The sequence below is a fragment of the Chlorocebus sabaeus genome, chromosome X, assembly GCF_047675955.1.
Source record: "Chlorocebus sabaeus isolate Y175 chromosome X, mChlSab1.0.hap1, whole genome shotgun sequence".
Taxonomy (NCBI): Eukaryota; Metazoa; Chordata; class Mammalia; order Primates; family Cercopithecidae; genus Chlorocebus; species Chlorocebus sabaeus.
Genome location: NC_132933.1, coordinates 119986273 through 120010039, shown reverse-complemented (window position 1 = coordinate 120010039; position 23767 = coordinate 119986273). Strand labels below are relative to the sequence as shown.

General features: G+C 35.7%; 1 protein-coding gene across 2 annotated transcripts in view; it reads right to left on the bottom strand.

Annotated features, from left to right (window-relative positions):
- DMD (dystrophin) overlaps positions 1-23767 on the bottom strand; it is a 2258239-nt gene that overhangs the window by 1708125 nt on the left and 526347 nt on the right. For both annotated transcript variants that reach the window (XM_037986581.2, XM_073013821.1), the window contains exons 5-7: positions 23357-23449; positions 17390-17562; positions 10474-10592 (exon numbers count right to left, since the gene is read on the bottom strand). In XM_037986581.2, coding sequence (XP_037842509.2) covers positions 10474-10592; positions 17390-17562; positions 23357-23449 — 385 coding nt within the window. The remainder of the gene's footprint in view (positions 1-10473; positions 10593-17389; positions 17563-23356; positions 23450-23767) is intronic.

Here is a 23767-nt window from a genome sequence, read left to right as displayed (position 1 = left end):
AATGAAACTGCAGGTTATTAAGTGAAACAATCCAGGCAAAGATAAACAGATGTTCTTACTCATATATAGGTGTAAAAAACAGTTGTTCTCATGGAAACCGAGAGTATAAGATACGAGAGGCTAGGAAGGGTAGGAAGGGAATATAGAGATGGGTTATTTAATGGGTACAAACATATAGTTAGTTGAAAGGTATATATTCTAATGTTCAACAGTAGAAAGGAGTGACTAGAGTTAGCAACAATATGATGTACATTTCAAAGTAGCTGAGAGAACTTGAAATGTTCACAGCACATAAAAATGACAAATACTCAAAGTAATGAATACCCCAAACACACTGACTTGACCATTACACATTCAGGGCATGTAACAAAGTATCACATGTACATATATGTAAAATGTTATGTATCAATAATAAAAATGTTCTAAAAAGAGAATAAATCTAACAGGATAGCTTATTACTTTAAAATAAAATCACCAGACAACTGTAAAGCTTCTGGTTTCCCTCTGCAAGAAATAAATCCTATTGTATGAGAATTAAATTTCCCTAAGATTTAAATGGCATCAACCAAGACTTTAGTTTATCATTATTTTACCCAAATAGTCTTCTAAAATAGTATATTTTCATTATTTTATATTCCAGCTATAAAACGTCACATGCATTTTATACATAGAAATTATTTCTTTGGAAAACATATGTACCAACCTAATATCTATTTTCCCAGTACCCAGTTTTGTGGTTTTTGGATATTCATTTGCAGGTTCTGTGATGCCTTATTTATTTATTTTTTTGTGGGGTGGGGAGCAGGATCTCGCTCTTTTGCCTAGGCTGGAGTGTCATGGCACAATCATAGCTAACCACAGCCTTGAACTCCGGGCCTAAAGCAATTCTCCTGCCTTGGCCTCCCAATGTGCTGGGATTATAGGTGTCAGCCATTGCACTCAGCCCTGTGATATCACTTATAATTATTCATGAAACACAGTTAACTCCATTTTGAAGACAGTGAAGTTTTCCAACTATCAGCAAAATATACATTGCGCTCAAACATTATCACCGACTTAAAATCACGTAGAAAATTTTAAACTACTTATGCCATTTTATTCTCATTTACCATCATTATTAGAATAGTCAAAATGCTTTTGCCAAGGCAATATTCTGCGGTAAGCAACACATATCAACTATAGAACACTTTTCTGAATCAAACCTAATATCTCATGTATTCCTGCATAGCTGAAATTTAATAAAATTAACTAATATCAATAAATGTTTTAATATATTTTCTTTAGTCTCATGAACTCATTGTGATGATATACCTAGGAAAACCAGTCACAAAATATCTATTATATATCATTTAGCATTAGAACCTCATGGCTGCATTTCTCATTATTGAAATAATTTATTAATGTCTTGTCAATCACTCAAAAATCATTTAATGTCACTGTATAGGCCAAAAATGTTATATTTCCCCTGTAATTTAAAAAAAAAAAAAAAGTTGGGAAAATAATCCTGGTAAGGCAACTAAAGAGATTCTCAGTTATCTAGGTAAGAATCATATTTAAGTGTTTCTGAACAAATTTGGCATAGAACCTAACCCATAATGCAAATCTTCAATCACATGATTATAGTTCATTATTTAAATTCCCCAAATGAGTAAGAAGCTCTTACTTAAGCATACTTTAACAAATGAGTTCCTAGGTGAGCTAGATATCATAAATCGGCTATTTTTCATAAAGTTAAAATGGTGACAAATCATAGAAGAATGTGAAAGATTGGTAGAAAATACCAAAGTTTGTTACAAAGTGTAAATTCAAGCCAGGTGCGTGCACACACAAATACCATATTTAATATTTTTCAGGTCTCTGTTATCTAAGTAGGTGAATTTGGGACAGTTACATGCCATTATTTATCATCTAAACAACTGAAATGGATAAGGAGAACAAAAATTGCTTTCATTTATTAGTGATTGGTTCCAACTGCCCAGAAAATACTCAGTTTTTTATGGTATCTGAACTGAGAAAAATGTAGAAGACAGAACATCAAGCGAACACATGGGAACACCCTCATGTCTCTTCTTTTAGGCCACCGGGAAATACGTGTTAACATTTATGTCTTAATTTTTGTCATGAAGAGCAATTTCAAGGTTCTCCATCAGGGAAGAGGAAGTTGCTACAATAATATCTGAATGTTAATATAGTCATCTGTATCATACCTATTTGGTATACATTACTTTGTCATCAAAAAGGCAATGGCCATTTTTCATTCATATAAGTGCCGGTGAAATATTTTCTTAAATACATCGGAAATATATTTTCAACTGCCGAGTTTTACTCTAGAGTGCCTGAAATATTTACAGTAATAATTTCTAGTTGAAATACCGTATATAGAGAAGGAACACCAATATATTGCAATTGCATTAGATTTTCTGAAAACAAGGTACTCTTAGTTCTAGAAAAAAAAAAATCTCAATGTTACAAAACGAGTGTTTATGTTCACAAAAATATTTATTTAAATGAAGTCTAATCCTCCTGAGAATTAACCCTCTCAATTTTAACCAGTGTAAACTACTTATTAACATTTCTTGCCATTATGGTATCAAAATATGATGATTACAGCAGAGGTGGAAAAAAGTTAAAACAGCCCTTGTTCAGTCAATTGATACCAAACCCAACATAAGAGGCCTTAAAGATATTCTTCTCTTTTATAGCAAATTCTATATATCTCTCCATGATTATTTTTATAGGTTAAAATCGTGCATGCATACAAAGTCAAGTCTGAAACCATTCACTCCAGGAGTAAAACTTTCCAATAGGCAGAGCTAATTCTTGGAAAACGCAGCTATAAAAACAACTGAAGAGTGATGCAGGAATTAGTCGAGTAGAAAATAGAATCCATGTCACCATTCTCAGGAAGTCAAAATAAAGTGGATTAAAACCAAACCCTAACTGGTTTGTAAATGCCATTTTGAGGATACAAAAATTTCTCTCGAGTCCTAGTCTTCTTTCTTTTTTGGTCAAATGTGACTGTCATTACTCATTTTTGTTCTAAAGTTACCCTGGTAAATAAGAGCATTTCCATATTATATTTCATATCCTAAATGGAAATGACTTTCTACACTAATATTCAAAAGACATCTAGAACAGACGCAATGTTTTATCCCTGATTTTTTTTTAAATTTCTTTAAAGAGAACAACCTCACTTTGTTATTCACAAGGGAAAGCTTACAAAAGCACTCTCAATACAGGGAGGTTTTTTTGTTTTTGTTTTTTGTTTTTGTTTTTGTTTTTTTTTTTTGGACTGGCAAAGAAACCAATACGTTTGAAACCCAGAGAAACAAACAATGTATATGAAAACCCACGACCAACGCATGTAGAGTGTACTATCTTATAGAGAAATCATAATGGCAAGTGAATTGTCTGATTCACAAAAGAATATTTTTAAGGAGATATACCTATTATCTGGGAGCATAAACATACATAATTTATTAAGTTTACCCTAGATGTACTTATTTTTGCATATGCTAACATTTAAACACACTAGAAACAGCTCCTGAAATCGCTTATGCTAACGCCTACTGCTACTCATTTTAAAAGGCAATTTCCACTTAAAACCAAACCTCAGGCCTCAAAACACCAGTTAAGGCCAAACAAAGCATATCCAATTCTATATATGAAATTCTACAATATTTCAATGACTTCTTAATTTATAAAGCAATTCCATCAACAAAGCATATGTTTATAATTCTCAAAGCATTATTTGGCAGGTATTTTTTAAACCAAATATAGCTTCAATCCCCCAATAATAAAATTCTCCCCAAATGTTTCATTATTCTCCTAAGGAGCATAACAGATTTAAAATGAAATTTCTTTGGAGATTAGCCGACATCATGCATAAGCTAAAGAACCAATATCTGGTTAAATAAAAATATGAACATCACAAAAGCAATTACTATACAGGCATGAATCATGAATTTTGCCTGGAAAATCTACTGAAGAGAGTGTTCTAAATCTGAGACTTCAAGAGATAGTGTTCTGTCTTTTGTGACTAAGAAATCAGTAAATAAAAATTCTTATGATTTACTTAATACTTATTTTTTTCTTTGAATCATCACTGAGATTATCTCTTGAAAAATGCTGGGCAAAAATGTATAAATGTGTATTTGGGGGTTTCCCTAACACAATGGCAAGAATTGGCATATTTTAAAAATGTAAGACTTACGCTGAATCCTCATCTCATTTGCAGCCATAAGTAAACTTTAAGAAACTTTTTATTACATTATACTTTAAGTTTTGGGATACATGTGCAGAATGTGCAAGTTTGTTACATAGGTATACACATGCCATGGTGGTTTGCTACACACATCAACAAACTAACACAGGAACAGAAAACCAAACACTGCATGTTCTCACTCATAAATGGGAGTTGAACAACGAGAACACATGGATTCAGTGGAACATCACAGACTGGAACCTTTTGTTGGGTGGGGAGCTAGGGGAGTGATAGCATTAGGGGAAATAACACAGATGACAGGTTGATGGGTGTAGGTCTTTCCTGCTTTCTCCTGTGGGCATTTAGTGCTATAAATTTCCCTCTGAACACTGCTTTAGCTGTGTCCCAGAGATTTTGGTACGTTGTGTGTTTGTTCTCATTGGTTTCAAACAACTTATTTATTTCTGCCTTAATTTCATTATTCACCCAGTAGTCATTCAGGAGCAGGTTTGTTCAGTTTCCATGTAGCTGTGTGCTTTTGAGTTTCTTAATCCTGCCTTCTAATTAGATTGCACTGTGTCCTGAGAGACTGTTATGATTTTCATTTTTTTCCATTTGCTGAGGAGGTGTTTTACTTCCAATTATGTGATCAATTTTAGAATAAGTGTGATGTGGTGCTGAGAAGAATGTACATTCTGTTGATTCAGGGTGGAGACTTCTGTAGATGTCAATTAGGTCTGCTTGGTCCAGAGCTGAGCTCAAGTCCTGAATATCCTTGTTAATTTTCTGTCTTGTTGATCTAATATTGACAGTGGGGTGTTAAAGTCTCCCACTATTATTATGTGGGAGTCTAACACCCCAGTGGTGCCTGGAACACCAGCGAGACAGAAACATTCACTCCCCTGGAAAGGGGGCTGAAACCAGGGAGCCAAGTGGTCTATCTCAGCAGATCCAGCCCCCACGGAGCCCAGCAAGCTAAGATCCACTGGCTTGTAATTCTCGCTGCCAGCACAGCAGTCTGAAGCTGACCTGAGGCTCCAGCTTGGTGGAGGGAGGGGCGTCCACCATTACTGAGGCCTGAGTAGGCCGATGTCCCCTCACAGTGTAAACAAAGTCGCTGGAAAGTTCAAACTGAGCAGAGCCCACTGCAGCTCAGCAAAGCCACTGTAGCCAGACTGCCTCTCTAGATTCTTCCTATCTGGGCAGGGCATCTCTGAAAGAAAGGCAGCAGCCCTAGTCAGGGGCTTATAGATAAAACTCCCATCTCCTTGTGACAGAGAACCTGGGGGAAGGGGAAGGGGCAGCTGTGGGCACAGCTTTTGCAGACTTAAACGTCCTTGTCTGCTGGCTCTGAAGAGAGCAGCAGATCTCCTAACACAGCACTCAAACTCTGCTAAGGGACAGACTGCCTTTCTCAAGTGGGTTGACCCCCGTGCCTACTGATTGGGACATGCCTCCCAGCAGGGGTCGACAGACACTTCATACAGGAGAGCTCCAGCTGGCATCTGGCAGGTGCCCCTCTGGGATGAAGCTTCCAGAGGAAGAAACAGGCAGCAATCTTTGCTGTTCTGCAGTCTCTGCTGGGGATACCCAGGCAAACAGGGTCTGGAGTGGACCTCCAGCAAGCCCCAGCAGACCTGCAGCAGAGGGACCTGTTAGAAGGAAAACTAACAAACAGAAAGGAACAGCATCAACATCAACAAAAAGGACATTCACACAAAAACCCCATCTGAAGTTCACCAACATCAAAAACCAAAGGTAGATAAATCCACAAAGATGAAGAAAAACCAGCACAAAAAGGCTGAAAATTCCAAAGAACAGAACACCTCTTCTCCTCCAAAGGATCACAACTCCTCACCAGGAAGAGAACAAAACTGGACGGAGAATGAGTTTGACAAATTGACAGAAGTAGGCTTCAGAAGGGTGGGTAATAAACTCCAAGCTAAAGGAGAATGTTCTAACCCAATGCGAGGAAGCTAAGAACCTTGAAAAAAGGTTAGACAAATTGCTAACCAGTTTAGAGAAGAACATAAATGACCTTATGGAACTGAAAAACACAGCACAAGAACATCATGAAGCATATACAAGTATCAATAGCTCAATCAAGCAGAAGAAAGAATATCAGAGATTGAAGATCAACTTAATTAAATAAAGTGTGAAGAGACGATTAGAGAAAAAATAATGAAAAGCAATGAACAAAGCCTCCACAAAATATGGGACTATGTGAAAAGACCAAACCTAGGTTTGATTGGTATACTGGAAAGTGATGGCAAGAATGGAACCAAGTTGGAAAGCATTCTTCAGGATATTATCCAGAACTTTCCCAACCCAGCAAGACAGCCCACCATTCAAATTTAGGAAATACAGACACTACCACAAAGATACTCCTCAAAAAGAGCAACCCCAACACACGTAATTGCCAGATTCACCAAGGTTGAAATGAAGGAAAAAATGTTAAGGACAGCCAGACAGAAAGGTCAGCTTACCCACAAAGGCAAGCCCCTCAGACTAACAACAGATCTCTCTGCAGAAACCCTATAAGCCAGAAGAGAGTGGGAACCAATACTCAACATTCTTAAAATAATTTTTAACTCAGAATTTCATATCCAGTCAAACTAAGCTTCATAAGTGAAGGAGAAATAGAATCCTTTACAGACAAGCAAATGCTAAGAGATTTTGTCACCACCAGGCCTGCCCTACAAGAGCTCCTTCAGGAATCACTAAATATGGAAAGGAAAAACCAGTACTAGCCAGTGCAAAAGCATACCAAATTGTAAAGACCATCAACACCATGAAGAAACTGCATGAACTAATAAGCAAAATAACCAGCTAGCATCACAATGACAGGATCAAATTTACATATAACAATATTAACCTTAAATGTAAATGGGCTAAATGCTCCAGTTCAAAGACACAGACTGGCAAACTGGATAAAGAGTCAAGACTCATTGATGTGCTGTATTCAGGAGTGCAATCTCACATGCAAAGACACACATAGGCTCAAAATAAAGGGATGGAGGAAGATTTACCAAGCAAGTGGGAAGCAAAAAAAAGCAGGGGCTGCAATCCTAGTCTCTGATAAAATAGACTTTAAACCAACAAAGATAAAAAATGACAAAGAAAGCCATTACATAATGGTAAAGGGATCAATGCAATAGGAAGACCTAACTATCCTAAATATATATGCACCTAATACAGGAACACCCAGATTCATAAAGCAAGTTACCAGAGACCTACAGAGAAACTTAGATTCCCACACAGTAATAGTGGGAGACTTTAACACCCCACTGTCAACATTAGACAGATCAATGAGACAGAAAATTAACAAGGATGTTCAGGACTTGAATTTAGCTCTGGACCAAGTGGACCAAAGAGACATCTACAGAAGTCTCCACCCCAAATCAACAGGACATACATTCTTCTCAGCACTACCTCACACTTGTTCTAAAATTCATCACATAATTGGAAGTAAAACACTCCTCAGCAAATGCAAAAGAAAGAAAATCGTAACAGCCTCTCAGACCACAGTGCAATCAAATTAGAACTCAGAATTAAGAAACTCACTCAAAATCACACAACTACATGGAAACTGAACAACCTGCTTCTGAATAACTACTGGGTAAATAACAAAATTCAGGCAGAAATAAAGAAGTTCTTTGAAACCAATGGGAACAAAGATACAATGTACCAGAATCTCTGGGACACAGCTAAAGCAGTGTTTAGAGGGAAATTTATAGCACTAAATGCCCACAGGAGAAAGCAGGAAAGATCTAAAATCAACACCCTCACATCGCAATTGAAAGAACTAGAGAAGCCAGAGCAAACAAATCATAAGCTAGCAGAAGACAAGAAATAACTAAGATCAGAGCAGAACTGAAGGAGACAGAGACATGAAAAAAATCAATGAATTCAGGAGTTTTTTTTTTTTTTTTTTTTTTTTTTTTGAAGAGATTAACAAAATAGACCGCTAGACAAATAATGAAGAAAGGAGAGAAGAATCAAATAGACACAATAAAAAATGATAAAGGGGATATCACCACTGATCCCACAGAAATACAAACTACCATCAGAGAATACTATAAACACCTCTACGCAAGTAAACAAGAAATCTGTTTAAGCGATAGGATGCTCTTTGAATTGGAAGAGTCCATAAATAGAAAGGCTTTACAGATCTGAGATTGTACTGGCAAAATGAGACCATAAGCAGTGGCTGGATCTTCATTAATCAGTCCATATTTCATATTACATTTTGTTGATTTTAAATTATTGAAGTTTGGAACAGTAAAATGGTGACCTTATAGGCTATACAGTATACATTTCTACATATACTTCCCAGTTAGGAGAGCATATGGAGTTAGGTATACCAGACTCTTTTAGCTATAAAATACACTATTCATGTACCTGACTTTTTCTGATTACAGGCTCGTCAATGTACTTTTAAAAATTGTTTTTATTTACTTAAATTTTTTGCGTGTAGTGTATATACATAGGTGTATATATTAACCTATTTTCTGATTATCATGTGGACGCCCATTTAGGCACTCCTATTCCGTAAGTTCAAAAGAGTACTAGAAGTCAAAAGCCATTTTGTCACTTAATAAGAAATATATCTATTTTAAACCTTCTCCTACTGTTTTATGAAAGGGTAGGACACACACAAGAATAACTAGAATATATACCCCGATGATGGGAACTGACCGCCATATGTGATTCAATAAAAAACAAAAACATATTAACAGACTTATCTTTCAAAATCATACACTATAGCTCTTTATCCTCAGGGGTTGAAGTACATATTTTCATTACACCTGCCCTTTCTACCTCACTGAACTAAGAGAAAACATACAAATGTGCACTAGGAGTCAATAGTAAAGTAACCCTCCCCTATACTGCAAACTAAAGACATAGGATTAATACAGTTTCTCCCTTACAGCTAAAAGCAGGGACAGGAGGTATACTATCATGTACAGAAGCAATAAAAAGGGGTTACAACATTCAGTGCTCAGCCATGCATTATCCAAAGGAGAAGAAATATTTCGAATCAACTTAATCCGATTCCAACTTCACAAACTAACATTTGTGTTGTTATAATTTTCTTTCCCAAGTACATTTGCTTATCAAAAGCAATATATTTGTCAATCGTGAGTATTCTGCTGCTTGTTATATCTCATTTAAAATTACTGAATTTCCATTTTTATTTATCTATCACTTTTAAGCTTATTTAAAGTTAACTCCTCCCACCCCAATATGGATCTGCTAGATGATCTGAGGCAATCAGGCTTCTGTGTCTGCAAAACTGAGGACTAAGATTCTGGTTGATAATAAATTCACTGGCAAACGGCTATCTTCTGGGTCATTTTTGAGCTTTTCTTGATGGGACCTACCATCAATATTGAAAGATCTCCTGTTTTATAGTTGATGAAATTGATTCTATATTCAAAAAATCATTTAATTATCAGCTTCTATTATAGAACAGCTTCTACCCAAATATTATCTTCAATCCCACTGACTTCACTTTTTCCAGCTTCTGATTTACAGTGTTGTAAAGCCTTAAGAATTGAGAACAGAGGCTACAATTCCAAAATTGGCATGACAAAAGTGTACTTCATGGGCAAGCAAAAGAGTAGAGGTCACAATGTTATTATCCCTGTCATTACTATCTCTGGAAGGTATGACTATGTAGCACCAGAGATAAGAGTCAACGTTATTTAAGTGTAATATAGTAAAAACATAAATACATTTCTGCCTATCAACTAAAGAAGCAGAAAATGAATAACCATCCAACAGAGGATCTCCCCAGAGTGAAAAATTACAACAGAAGTAGTGGCAGGAATAGATTTCCTGATTTAAATAGTAAACTATGTTGCCTTTTATAGAGTATATGAATGAAATTGGCAAGAGGAGCTAATTAATTATAGCTGATTACTCTATCAAATCTCTTGGTAGCATAAGCAAAACATTAACTTTTTATAATTATTTGGAGTCGATACACTCCAAATGCAGTGTGCTGCATCCACAGGGCATATACATTTTAAAGACTTTTTTCCTCAAAGTCTTCACTGCAATTTTAGATACTGGTATTTTGAGAACTAGAATTAAATAAGACAATTCATAATATAGTGCAAGAAAGCAGAACATTTTAAATATATCTAGAGTACTGGAAAACTTAAGATACGCAGTTTTGTATTTTGTGTAGAAATGACAAGTCTCGGATGAAAACATTAAACTCTACTATACCAAAAACAGTGGTAGTCCAGAAATTTACCAACCTTCAGGATCGAGTAGTTTCTCTATGCCTAATTGATATCTGGCGATGTTGAATGCATGTTCCAGTCGCTGTGTGGCTGACTGCTGGCAAACCACACTATTCCAATCAAACAGGTCTGGCCTAAAACACATACATATACACACATACACAAAGACAAATATAAATCAATCTACAATGTTCCATGAGATTTACTTCCATGCTTAATTTTCATTGACAACCCATGCCCCATAGTCCTTAAGGCTTGAGTGTAATTCATTTACCCTTCTAAACGTTTCTATTTAAACAAGTTGTAATTTTAATTGAAAATCTTGTTGGGTGTGGTGGCTCATGCCTGTAATCTCAACACTTTGGGAGATGGAGGCAGGCAGATCCTTTGAGCCCAGAAGTTCGAGACCAGTCTAGATAATTTGGTGAAACCTTGTCTCCACAAAAGAAAAAAAAAAAAAAAGAAAAAAAAAAAAGAAAAGATAAACTAGCTGGGTGTGGTGTCACATGCCTACAAGTTCCAGCTACTCAGGAGGAGGTTGAGGTGGGAGGATCACCTGAGCCCAGGAAGATTGAGGGTGCAGTGAACCATAATCGTGCCACTGCACTCTAGCCTGGGCAACAGAGTGAGACCCTGTCTCAAAAAAATTGCTGAGGTTGTATACTTAAACACATACGTTTGTATTGTTAATTATACATCAGTAAAGATGTGGGGGGAAAAGAAAATCCTGAAGACGACAAATAATCTACACTAGCTTATCCGAGCAACAAAAATTTATCTATCTCATCCAGTCTCATGGATTTCAATACCATTCATTTACTGGTAATGCCCAGTTTTATATCTCTAACCCAGACCTCTTCCCTAAACTCAAAATTATAGATTATTCTGCATACTCATTATCTCCATTTAGTCATCACAAGCTTCAAGTATCCTGGACGGAGCTTCTGATATTTATCCTTATCACACTCCCCCAAACCTATCTATTTTTCTTGCTGTTCTCCCTTCCTCAATAATGAACAACATGCTTAAAATTGCAGTTACTCAGATGAAAACCCTTGGAGTCATCCTTAATGACTATTTTACTCTCACACAACATTTAATTCAAAATGTATTCAGAATTTGACTGCTTCTGACTATCCTCACTGCCATCCCTCTAGTCCAAAATCCATTTTATCTTGCATGAATTATCACCATAGCCTCATTACTCTTCCCTCTTCTCTCACTCTTGCCTGTGTTAATCAGCGCACAGCAGACTTGCCAGAGTGATCTGTTAACATGTTTCATCATATCCGTCTTCTCAAATCTCTACTTTAGGGGAAGTGAAAATTACATATTTCATGTGATCTACTAAGTCGAACAGGGTCCAGGTCCCTATTAACTCCCTGATTTTATTTCTTGTCTCTTTCCTCATATTCCATAAACAGGATCCATAGTTTTCTGCATTTGGATTTGTATTCACTTTTCGAAGACATCAACGTGGCTCATTACTTTACTTCCATTGGGTCTTTACTCAAAAATCACATCACTGGAAAGTTCTTCCCTGCCCAAGCCCTATCTAAAATTGCATCCTAGCCAGGTGCCTTGGCTCACACCTGTAAATCAAGCACTTTGGGAGGCTGAGGCTGAAGTATTTGCTTGAGGCCAGGAGTTAGAGACCAGCCTGAACTACATAGTGAGACCTGGTCTCTATGACTTAAAAAAAAAAAAAAAAAAAAAAAAAAAAAAAAAAAAAAAAAAAAAAAAACAAGTAGTCAAGTGTGCTGGCATGCCCCTATGGTCCCAGCTACTCAGGAGACTGAGGTTGGAGAATCACTTGAGCCTGGGTGGCTGTAGTGAGCCATGATTGTGCCACTGCACTCCAGCCTGGGTGACAGCAAAACTCAGTCTCCTAAATATATAAATGAAAAAGAAAATTGCATGCCTCACATCAAACTCACATACACTTATTTTCTTTCTCCTTATCTTCTTTATACTGTTCTCATTAACACTATTTAACATATTATATAATTTAATTAAACTTGTCTCTGTATCTTTCTCTTCCACTAGAATGTACAATCTTTTATTGCCTGTTTGGTTCACTGCTGGAAACCCAGCCTGACACATAATAAAGGCTCAACAAATATTTATCAACTACACGAGAGAATGGATGAGCACATACAACATACATACCACGTTACTCGATAATAGAGAAAACGCAAAGGAGTGTAAGAGGCAGTTCTTGTCTCATAAGGATTTTAAATTTAATGAGCAAGGAAAATGAAGAAGCCATATTAATTAATTAAACTCTAAATGTGAAAACACACACACAATAAGAAAATGTTTTGTAAAATCTGAAGAGGTCAAAAAAGTTTTCTGAGGCTGAAAGGCGGATTAAATAGACATTTGGGCTTGCATTAAAAACATATTGATAATAGAATTCTAAATTGTGTGAGTATTAGAGAATTGAAGTTCTTAGGGAAGGAAAAAAGCAAGACATGCTCAGATAATCAAGACCTCACAGGCCTGGCTCCATTGGAAGATTCTAAGTATGAAGTGGTGGGAGATAAGTTTGAGAGACCGAAACTGGTTGAGTTTGCCTAAGGTCTTGGCTATTAACGAATTACAATTTATCCCAAACAGCACTGGAAATCATTAGTAAAGTGGTTCTTCACCTTTTCTGAATCACAGACACCTTTGAGAATCTGTTGAGAGCTATGAAACTTCTACTCCTACAAATAAGTCTCCATATCTGTTAACAGAATCTATATACGATTTTAGGATATTTGAATCTGTTAACGGACTCCTGTTTAAGAGCTCTTGCTTTGCCAAAAAAACAAGTTACAAAGGTAGGTTAGCGGTCATTTTCTAAAACTGTAATTCAAATTTGGCCAGGCTTGGTGGCTCATGCCTGTAATCCCTCCTTTGGGAGGCCGAGGCGGGCGGGTCACCTGAGGCCAGGATTTCGAGACCAGCCTAGACAACGTGGTAAAACTCCGACTCTACTAAAAATACAAAAATTAGCCAGGCATAGTGGCTAGTGCCTGTAGTCCCAGCTACTCAGGAGGCTGAGGCAGTAGAATCGCTTGAACCTGGGAAGCGGCAGTTGCAGTGAGCCAAGATTGGCCCACTGCACTCTAGCCTGTGCAACAGAGTGAGACTCTGTCTCAAAAAATAAAATAAAATAAAAATGTAAATAAATGTACAGATTTATTTCTTCTTTAATTGCTTCTACTCTGGTTAATACACCAAAATTTTGCACATTTTAGGAAATTGAATCCCTCCATATATTCCAAAATACCCCAAACAGCTAACAAGCTTATGGAAACTAGCATATTTGTAAATTGTAAAATGCCTTATGAAAAAAATATTAAAAATTTAAAAATTGTAGACTATTTAGGGGACTTTTAAGTTCACTATGCACCCTCTGCCTTATCTTCATTTTTTCTGTAGGCAATGGGAGTAGAAAAAGAACACAGGTGGGAACATATGAGAAACTAGTTTTCTCATCTACAGCATAATATACAAGGTTGAAATGAGTATGATGAGCAAAAAGAGCATTGCTTATGTATTCTTGCTGTTTTCCCTTGTCTTACCCTTTTCCTTGGCCACTAACTAACCACTTGAGTGTGTGGATATCTCATCTAAGTCATGTAATTTATTTGAGCTTTGGCATTTTCATTTAAAAAAGCAGCATTGCACAAAACGGCCTTTGAGGTCACATCTAGCATTAAAAATGAATTGTTTTATACCATTAAAATTAACATTATAAATATCTACGATTTTCAAATGCATAAAAATTGTAAAACTAACCAACTATGGAGGAAACTCACACAGCATTTAATGTTAACCCTGGACCATAATTTATGAACTTGCAACCAAGGATTACCAGATTTTTAATAAAATCAACACCATGATTAGGATAGTAAAATTTAAATCCTAGTTCTACCACATACTAGCCAAATAGTTTTAGGTAAATTACATGACCTCTCTCTGACTCAGTTTATCTATTTGTGAGATGGGTAAAATGATAGCATCTATGTCACGGAACTTGATGGAATATTTTACCTAGAACGGTGTCTACAAAATTATAATTGTTTAAAAACATTCGTTTCTATTACTTTGCTGTAATGTTAATTACATTTATATAACAACAGTGATGTATTTTCAATTGGCAGACTCAAGCCAAAAACACCTATCTTTACAGAACAGATATAAATGTTAAAAATACTACTGATGCAAACATAGTATAATTCAAAATGGGAGGTGGAGAAGAGGCGAGAGTAAGTATGCGTGATGATTTTCTCATTTTTCATATTGGTCAAAAGGTGCTTTCTATGCTTGGTAAAAATTTAAAAAGAGGTATACTCATACCATTTAATGTAATAAAAGCAAAAATTACAAGAATAAAATGATTATAAGTAATCAAATTAGGAAATACCTGGGGATGAAAGGTAATATGGCTGGGCTTCGTACTATGGAGTAAATACCTATACTGTTAGAAATTAGTTTGTCAAGAAGTAGAAACATTATCATACATATTATTATAACCATCAGGAACCAAAGTACAAGTAGCTGACGCTGACTGCATCTAAGAATTGAAATGTGATAAAGTAGGGTTGGGGTCATGAAGATACACTGTTTTCCCTTCGCTCCTGACTCTAGTGTCCATTCTTTTAATTTGCTGTGGTAATACACTAAAATAAGGATTTAGGAAGATAATTGAAACTTTAGAGTTATTGTAATTTTATCTGCATCTTGTACATATTTCTAATCAATTATCATTGGGTTTTAACACAAAAAGTAGAAATCCGGCTTCCCTTGAAGGGTAATGTAGTGGACTTTGCGTTTTATCACACAACTTTTAACTTCCATGACCCTGAGTCAATCCTTATGCTCTATATTAACTCCACGTCTTTGCTCTATATAGTTGAGCCACTCAATTATTGAAATCAGGGCACCTCATGACATTCCTAAGTGTGCCAATGACAATCTCTTTGGAATGAAAAGTTCAAGCATTTTTTTTTTTTTCTTTAAAGCATATGAACATCTGTCAAATACAAAAAGAAGGGGGAGATGATTCATGAAAGAGCATTAAACAACCGTGAAGAACCTCTTGAAAAGTAACCATGTAATGCATAAAGAGTTACTGATGATTCATCCAATATGACAGGAGAGAATATATAAATAAGGATATTTTGACAGAGAAAGAGTGGGTCAGGGACAGATAAAGCAGGCAATCTGGGTATGTTTACTGTATTACCTACAAATGTATTCAGAAATCATGAAATAGAATATTAACAAATATAGAGTGTGAACATGCTTGCAGGATTGAAGTCTTCCACTTGAAGGGAAAATGTTAGAGAGCCAACAAGGACCATATAGCCTGATCCTTGATATTTTTGCTCATCTGCAAATGTGTACATGAACAGCAAAATCAATATTTTCAGGCCCTTAGTGTGAAGCAAGTGGCTGCATAAATGAGCATTGACTTAAAACACAGACCGAATGTCTCTATCCCTTCTCATCTAACTGTATTGAAGCTGTGGAAAATTTTTCTTCTGTCATACGGTAAACAATGTGGTAACATTGCTTAACATGACATTTGAATGCATGTCTGCCTCTTTTCTCAAATCAGGTTGCTGAGTAATTCACCTGGAAACCCAATCTGGGTGGGGTTAATTAAATCCAGCTGGAGCAAGACACCTGACAAAGATGCTTATTTGAAGTGTGTTTGCTCTTGGACTGAGCTTTACCAGAGAGAAAATTCATATTCTGAGCTTTTCTAGAAGCAGGATTGGCATAGGAAAATTGTAGAGTCGTCAAAAAAAATCAAAGTGAAAAAACATAACTTGCACTGAAAATTAGGCAAGATGCAGTCCAGTGTCATTTTAAACACAGTCAATTAGTCAATGCATTTAGCCCTGGGTTGGTAAATGAAATGGGTAACAGGAAGACCAAAATAGAGTAACTATAGTCCCTCTCTCTCTAATACACACACACGCGTATATATACACACACACACGCGCGCACACACACGTGTATATATATACATATATACACACATATATACATAGAGTCTAAATGGTGTAGTATATATGGTATATATGTCATATCTATAAGTATATGTATACATATACATATGTATTTCCTAAACTGCTTTGCTTTTTCTTGAACTATTATTTACTGAGTTTTAAACAAGCAAAAAAAAACACTTGTTTTTCATCTTAAGAAATGTAATGTTGTATGGAATATAGTTAAGGACTTTGGTTCACTGTATTACAGTGAGTTCTTTTTATTAAGATCCACAAAAGCTCTCTTGCTTTATAGCAATTGATTTGCTGTTCCAGAGCAATTGTTTCTTTTGGTATTCTGAACACTACGTCGTAGAATTAATTGTGTTCTGCTCTTTGTCTTGGTTGCTAAAATGTTCTGAGCGTCTTATGACCCTGAACTAGAACAAAGTATACAGGACTTTATGGTGTTTGATATCCGTGTGTGTATCTGATAAGACAGATGTTTCTTTCTCCACACTATTTATCTGATGATGGTAATTAATTTAACTACAACTACTCACATGAGATCTAGAACCATTTTTAGCTGTATAGTTTAGGCTTACACAAACACATTATCTGTATAAAAAGACTAACCCCGTTCTCAGCAAAGTTAGAATACAACCTGCATTTTCTGGGAGTCCCAATGTCAAACCCTCTACCATAACCAATTTCATGCTCCACTAATGTTAATATTTCAACAACTAATTATACGTATCACATAAAACACAGGAAAATATTCTTAATTAGTTCAATCCAATGGAATGTTATATCAATGTGGTCAACGTATGTAACATGTTGTAAAGTAGGACATGATCTGGAACCATACTGGGGAAAAACATGTCATCAGAGTCTAAATCACCACTTTTAAAAGTTATTTAATGTCTCAGTAATCTTCTTACCTATGACTATGGATGAGAGCATTCAAAGCCAGGCCATCAGACCAGCTGGTGGTGAAGTTGATTACATTAACCTGTGGATAATTACGAGTTGATTGTCGGACCCAGCTCAGGAGAATCTTTTCACTGTTGGTTTGTTGCAATCCAGCCATGATATTTTTCATTACATTTTTGACCTACATGTGGAAATAAATTTTCATAAGGAAACAAATTCCTTGAGCAAGAACCATGCAAATTTAATAGAAATTTTAGGGCCAATTAGTAATAAAACATAAGAGATTCTACCCGAAGTAAGTCTATTCTAAAAGGTGAGGAGTCTATTCTGATTCCTTGGTGTCTATGCCATACCATTTACTGAATGTGTTCATTGTTACTCCTGGATTCTGCCATATTAGACTGAGCATTTACTGTTTATAGAATTGCTCACCTTCTAGCTTTCAATGAACAAGCTAGAGAAGACAGTGTATAAAAACATCAAACTTACTGTTAACCAAAGACTGAAGATATAAAAGTGCTTTTTGGATAGCATAATCATTTTTTAAAGTATGTGTTCATATTTTGCCTTTGTTATTAATTGTGGTAATTGGACAAGTTGCTTAACCTTTTCTAGGCCTCATTTCTGTGTATCTTATATGCAAGGTTAGTGTAAGATCAAAGTACAAAATACAGTCAAATAAAGCCCCTAATTTCATACCATCATTTAACTCGAGTTATGTTTACTGGCTGAACTGAAAAGACGACAGAAATGTTTGTCTGCCTAAAATAAAGAAAAAAGCAACAAAGGAAAGAAATATTTATCCCTAAGAGCTGTACATGTGTAGCCTTGGTTCTATTTTCATTAATTGGTTTCCATGTATTTGATTCTCTCATAGGCTTCATGCACGTACAGATGTTATTCAGCAGATTATCAAATTTCATTATTCTGAGTCATCTGATGCAGAAATCCATTCTAAGCATTTTTTCTAAGTTTCATGAATGCAGTGACACCTCATAGAAAAAATTATGTCTTTTATTAAATAATTATTATGTATTAAAGACTACTTTTTAAATATAAGCCCCTTATGAGATGCTGGAAGACATCTATGTGAAACTCATTAGTCTGTACCACTAAGCACTTTCCTTCTGGGAAGGTTAAGGTTCATATACTATCAACATTTGATCAGATGATGAATATTTATTGTGCATTCTAAATATGACAATTTTACTTTTTCATCCATATAGAAGTTAACAAATGCCTTTGGGGTAAATGTATATTTTAACATCTCCAATGTTAGTCTTCTTTTTATTAAAAAGTAAATGCAAATTTTAGGATATACTACTAAATCTCATTTTAACATACTTTTAAAAGATTTGAGATGATGCTTTGTAAACACAGTAATGATTTGGAGATAGGAAAACTTCGCACATATTTGTCACAATCCCTTGATAACTAAGTCTATTATTTAGGAGTAGATTATCCAGTTTTCCTAATTCCTTCTTGACCTACTTATTTAGTCAGTTACTCAGTGAATACAGGTCAACTATGTAATTTGTCTTATATTCTAAAATTATAAATTGCAAACCTTTATGTACAGTGACTGCAGGAGGTGTATTTTGTATTCTGTGCTAAATTAGGACTGGAATCAGCAGATCGTGGCTTAATGGTGGTAATGGATTTGCAATAATCAAGCAATCCTCCAATGATGAATGCGATTCATTTGTGAAATGCTTGGCCAGTCTGCCCTCTATGTGCATAATGTTGAAGGACAACAAAGTATAGGATCCAAAACTCCTTTAGTATCATTATGTCACTAATTCAGCTTATCAGCCTCAGCCCTCGTTGTTATTGCTTCTACTTAGGTGCAAATGTTGCGCAGAAAAAAATGTAATCAAGGGCAATGTATGATAATCATGTCTCCTTTTCCTACATAAAAGGCAGTTATCAAAAAATCATTGAGCTGGTCCCAAAGGTGAGCCTGTAAACAAAATTGTCCTGTCCTCAGGTCTGTCTCTAAAAGAGGCTCAATTTAAACAAATGTATTTGTGTGTGTGCCCATGCATACAACTATAAATCCATTTATTAAAAGGAAAAAAGTTGAAATGTCTTTGAGCAGTGATTTATAAAAATGACTAGGAGTTAACTGGGCCAAGAAGGCATGATGGACATGGAGATGCAGCGCCAAGATTGATCTTCAAAGGGCTTGTTGCTCCAGCTGTGGTTAGGCAGCTTCTTGTTAGTTCTCTCAGGTACCACCTGACTTGCCGAGTCCAGTCAGCCAATGTCACACCCTTTCCAGGGCAACCCACATCTATTGACTGATGAAGGGGCGTAGTATAAACACTCCGCCATTTTAACTCCACTTGAGACAACTCTGAAGGGTCATCCTAGCTGCAAGTTGTCCATGGGGTTGAATAAGGGTATTATAGGGTTTACATCACAGCTGTAGTTCTTTCTCTTTCCACCCTGTCACCTCTGCCCTTCTACAGGTGTGTGTGTTTTTTTTTTTTTTGTTTTCTTCCAGGGCATGGCTTAATAAACATGCTGCCTGCCAAACAACTCCAAAGTCTACTCCCCAGAACCCAGACTGTGATTAAAAGAAGTTGCAGCAGAGGAATAGAAGTGAAGAAGGGTAGGAATAATCTTATATGGTAAGGATAGTTTGTGTGAAGCTCTGCAGAAGAGCAGAGCAGAGCAAGAACTGTCTTGCACAGAAGTGACTTGGTAGGCAGAAATTTACAGGGATGGCTTTCAGCAGTGCAAACGTCATCATTCTCCTATAATTGCAAATTGTATCAATAATACAAAGATTCTAAAGTGAATAGCGCTGCCATTAAGTACATCCCTTGAATTGTCCAGCAAAAGTATGGACCTGCCTTCTGATAGCTCGCCACTGTTGGCAAGATTTGTTTTTATAACCAGCTGGTTGCCAGAGCCAAGTTTAGCACTCTGAAAAAAAATGGATTGCACTTAAGAAGGATGAAAAAGATGCCAAACACACATTATATGCTTTGCAATTTTGTTCAAAGCTGCCTATGCTACAAAATATGCCTTATTGTTTTAGGCTAGCAATTTTATTTGAGACGGACACTGGAAAAACAGTAAGGAAAACAGGGTTTGCATTCCTGAGTTTTCACAAGTTCAATGAGAAGCCCTCTATGGCACTATTAATAACATAGTATGTGGCATTAGAACAAGGGGTCGACATCTTTCTATCTCTAAATGCTGCTCTTAATCTGATAGATCTAGAAGGTACATTAAGTTGAGCAGAATGCCCTTTAATCTTTGCTGAGATATAAGGGCTTCTCCATTTAATAGGAAGGAAAATATATAATGCTGGTAAAAAGTATGTTTTTAGATTCACTGAATTATGATGAAGAACACTGAGCAAGATAATTTTTTCAAAGTGTGCTTAATAGTTTTAGAACATGGCAGTGTGATATAAGAGAGAGATGAGATAAGTAAGCAGAGGCTGGGAAGAGTCTACAGTCTTGCCATCTCAAGGATATGGTGATTCAAGGGCATACATGGAAAACAACAGGCTGTAAGAGAGGTCTCAGACAAAGAAAGATTGAAAAAGCATTCTTTCTGATATTCCTCATTGCAAAAGCTCCTCCACACGCTAATAAAAAAAAAATGAACAACTTGCAAGCAAGTGAAGAAATTATCATACAGAATAGTCTTGAAAGTTTATCTTAGACTAGTTCAGATGGAAAGGGCTTCAGGATATTTTTTTAAAATGGTAAGATCGTATGAGAAATAGTATAAACGATAAGTACAATTCAAAGTGGCTTTTGGAGCTCTGTGCATGCTTGAGTTCTGCTGACTTTGTCAAAACTTACGTCTGTGTTACGCAAAGTGGGATCTGCAAACTGGATTCACTCTAAGAATTATTTGTTACTATGCCATAAGATAACATCAACAATTGAGAATGCATCAAGAAACTTACGTAGGGACTTTTACAGAGTGTCATTTATGTCTATTGCATTTAATAATAAAGGAGGAAGCTTAGGTATTATTTTTGTAATGCTTTGGTTTTATTGTATCTTACACACAATGGATTAGGGGAAAAAAGTGTTCCTTCCTCAAGATATTTCGAGAAATACCATGCAACATATGAAAAGCAGTTTGGGGAGAGGTGGGGTATGTTGCTCGCTGGTTCTATTTGAACCATCACTATATGGAACGGGCTGAAAATCGGCCAACTTGGGCTCACTTAAGGCTCCTATGAGCTATTCTTTGTTGCCAGCACACATTAATTCCTGCTCTTTTCTCTTCCCCTCTCCCCGCTTACTGTTGTGAAATAGCATTAAGCCTGTTCAGAGAAGTTGGAATAAAAATATATGCGGGCCAATTAGGAGAGCAATATGGCTGCTGAATTGAGAAGGTACACTTAGTGTCTACTCATTCTCTGACTCTAAGCAAGAGCAATCTACAATTCAAGTTAAAATTCAAGTTTACCAAATGAAGCCATGACAATAGTTCAGGTCTATTACGCCCAGTGAAAGAAGTCAGACACAAAATAACAAGTATTATATTGATATAAAATATCCAAAAAGACAAATATGTATGGACAGAAATAGACTGACAATTGCCTAGGGCTATGGTTGGAGTGAAAAATGACTGTAAATGGAGAAGAAACTTCTTTTTAGGGTGATGGAAAAGTGCCAAAATTAGATTGCTATGATGGCTATATTACTCTGTAAATGTCCTACAAATTTTAATGAACTGGCGGGTTGGTGGGGGTACTACTGATCCCTCAAAATAGTTTGAGAAGCTACCAAGAATCAAAATTAAACCAGGTTGATGCAAATTGAATTTTGCACTTAGAATGGGTGCATTGATGGTATAACAATTACATTTCAAAAAAGCTGATTTATAAAAAAGTAATCGTGACCAGTAAAAATAGCAGTCATTTCTCAGCCTCCAAATTTTTTAAATGAGTGGAAAACTTCAAGCAATCAATACAAGTCATATGACACACCTCAAATAAAAGTGGTATACTACACTGAGTGTCTTGCAGATATTCTCCCACTTAATCGTGATAAGAAATATATACACGTTTATTTTTATTTTTACTCTTTTGATAGTAAAGGGACCATGGTCCAGAACAGGGGTGACAATATACCAAATGCCACTAAGGTGCTAACTGTGGAAGTTTAAGTTCAAGTTCATGTTGGTAAATATATATACACACATATGTATACATATATATGTGTAAAATGAATTATGTGTATATATACAATGAGTGAATAATATTAGTGAATATAAGTTCATGTTGGTCATATATACATAATGTGTGAATACGACTGTATATCTACAAACATGCATATTGTATATATGCGTGTATATATATATACACACACTCGTATGCATACAAATGCATATTGTATATATATATGGGTATGTGTATCTTTTCCACAAATCCTTCAATCCATTTTGCAGAGGTCAAAGAGACAGTCAGAAGACCCTATGCTCAGGTGACTTAAAAATATAATTTCCAAATCAGATTATGAGTTTGTATGTATAACACATTTATGGATAGAGATACCCATATTCTACTAATCTTTTATTGGCAATAATTTATGTTAAGAATACCCAAGACTGAGAAAGCCCCATTCCTTTGATAGTGATTAAAATTAAAAAATGCCTTTCTTTTTACAAGGCTATGTAAACTCACTTATAGACAAGTAATAGAACATACATTTGTGGAAAAAAAAAATTACCTATGACTGGGACTTTGTATTTTACCTTATGCCTACTTAATGAAATAAAATTTTGAAAAATATTCCTGTAAATGTACCAGAACCTATTTTATACCATAATGATTCTTAACATTTCAGATGACATGGTTGTATCAATTTAAAAAGTAACGCTATGGAGAAGGGTTTGTTATTGTTAGAAATACACATTTGTTTCACAGGTGAAGGGCAGAAATAAAAAAAAGCAAGATTCATGTTACTCAAAAGGAAACCATTCATCAGGATTCTTACCTGCCAGTGGAGGATTATATTCCAAATCAAACCAAGAGTCAGTTTATGATTTCCATCTACGATGTCAGTACTTCCAATATTCACTAAATCAACCTGTTAAAGAGAAGGGGAAAACATTTGAAGGTAAGAAACCAAATGCCTAGTTGCAATAACAATAATAAAAATGTGAAAGTAATTGCATTTAGCTATTTTCAGGGACTCAGCATTAAAGTTTTTTAAAAATAATCTAAAAATTAAACAAAATGCATTAGAAACCACTTTCCACAACAAGCATCCCATATATATTTACTTTTAGCGCATGAATAGATTACTGCAGATTAGAGAGGCCGACTGGAGTATCTCCAGACAAAATGTCATAAAGGATGTCTAAAATTAAGATATGCTTTCTAGTATAGAATTACAACTCAGAAA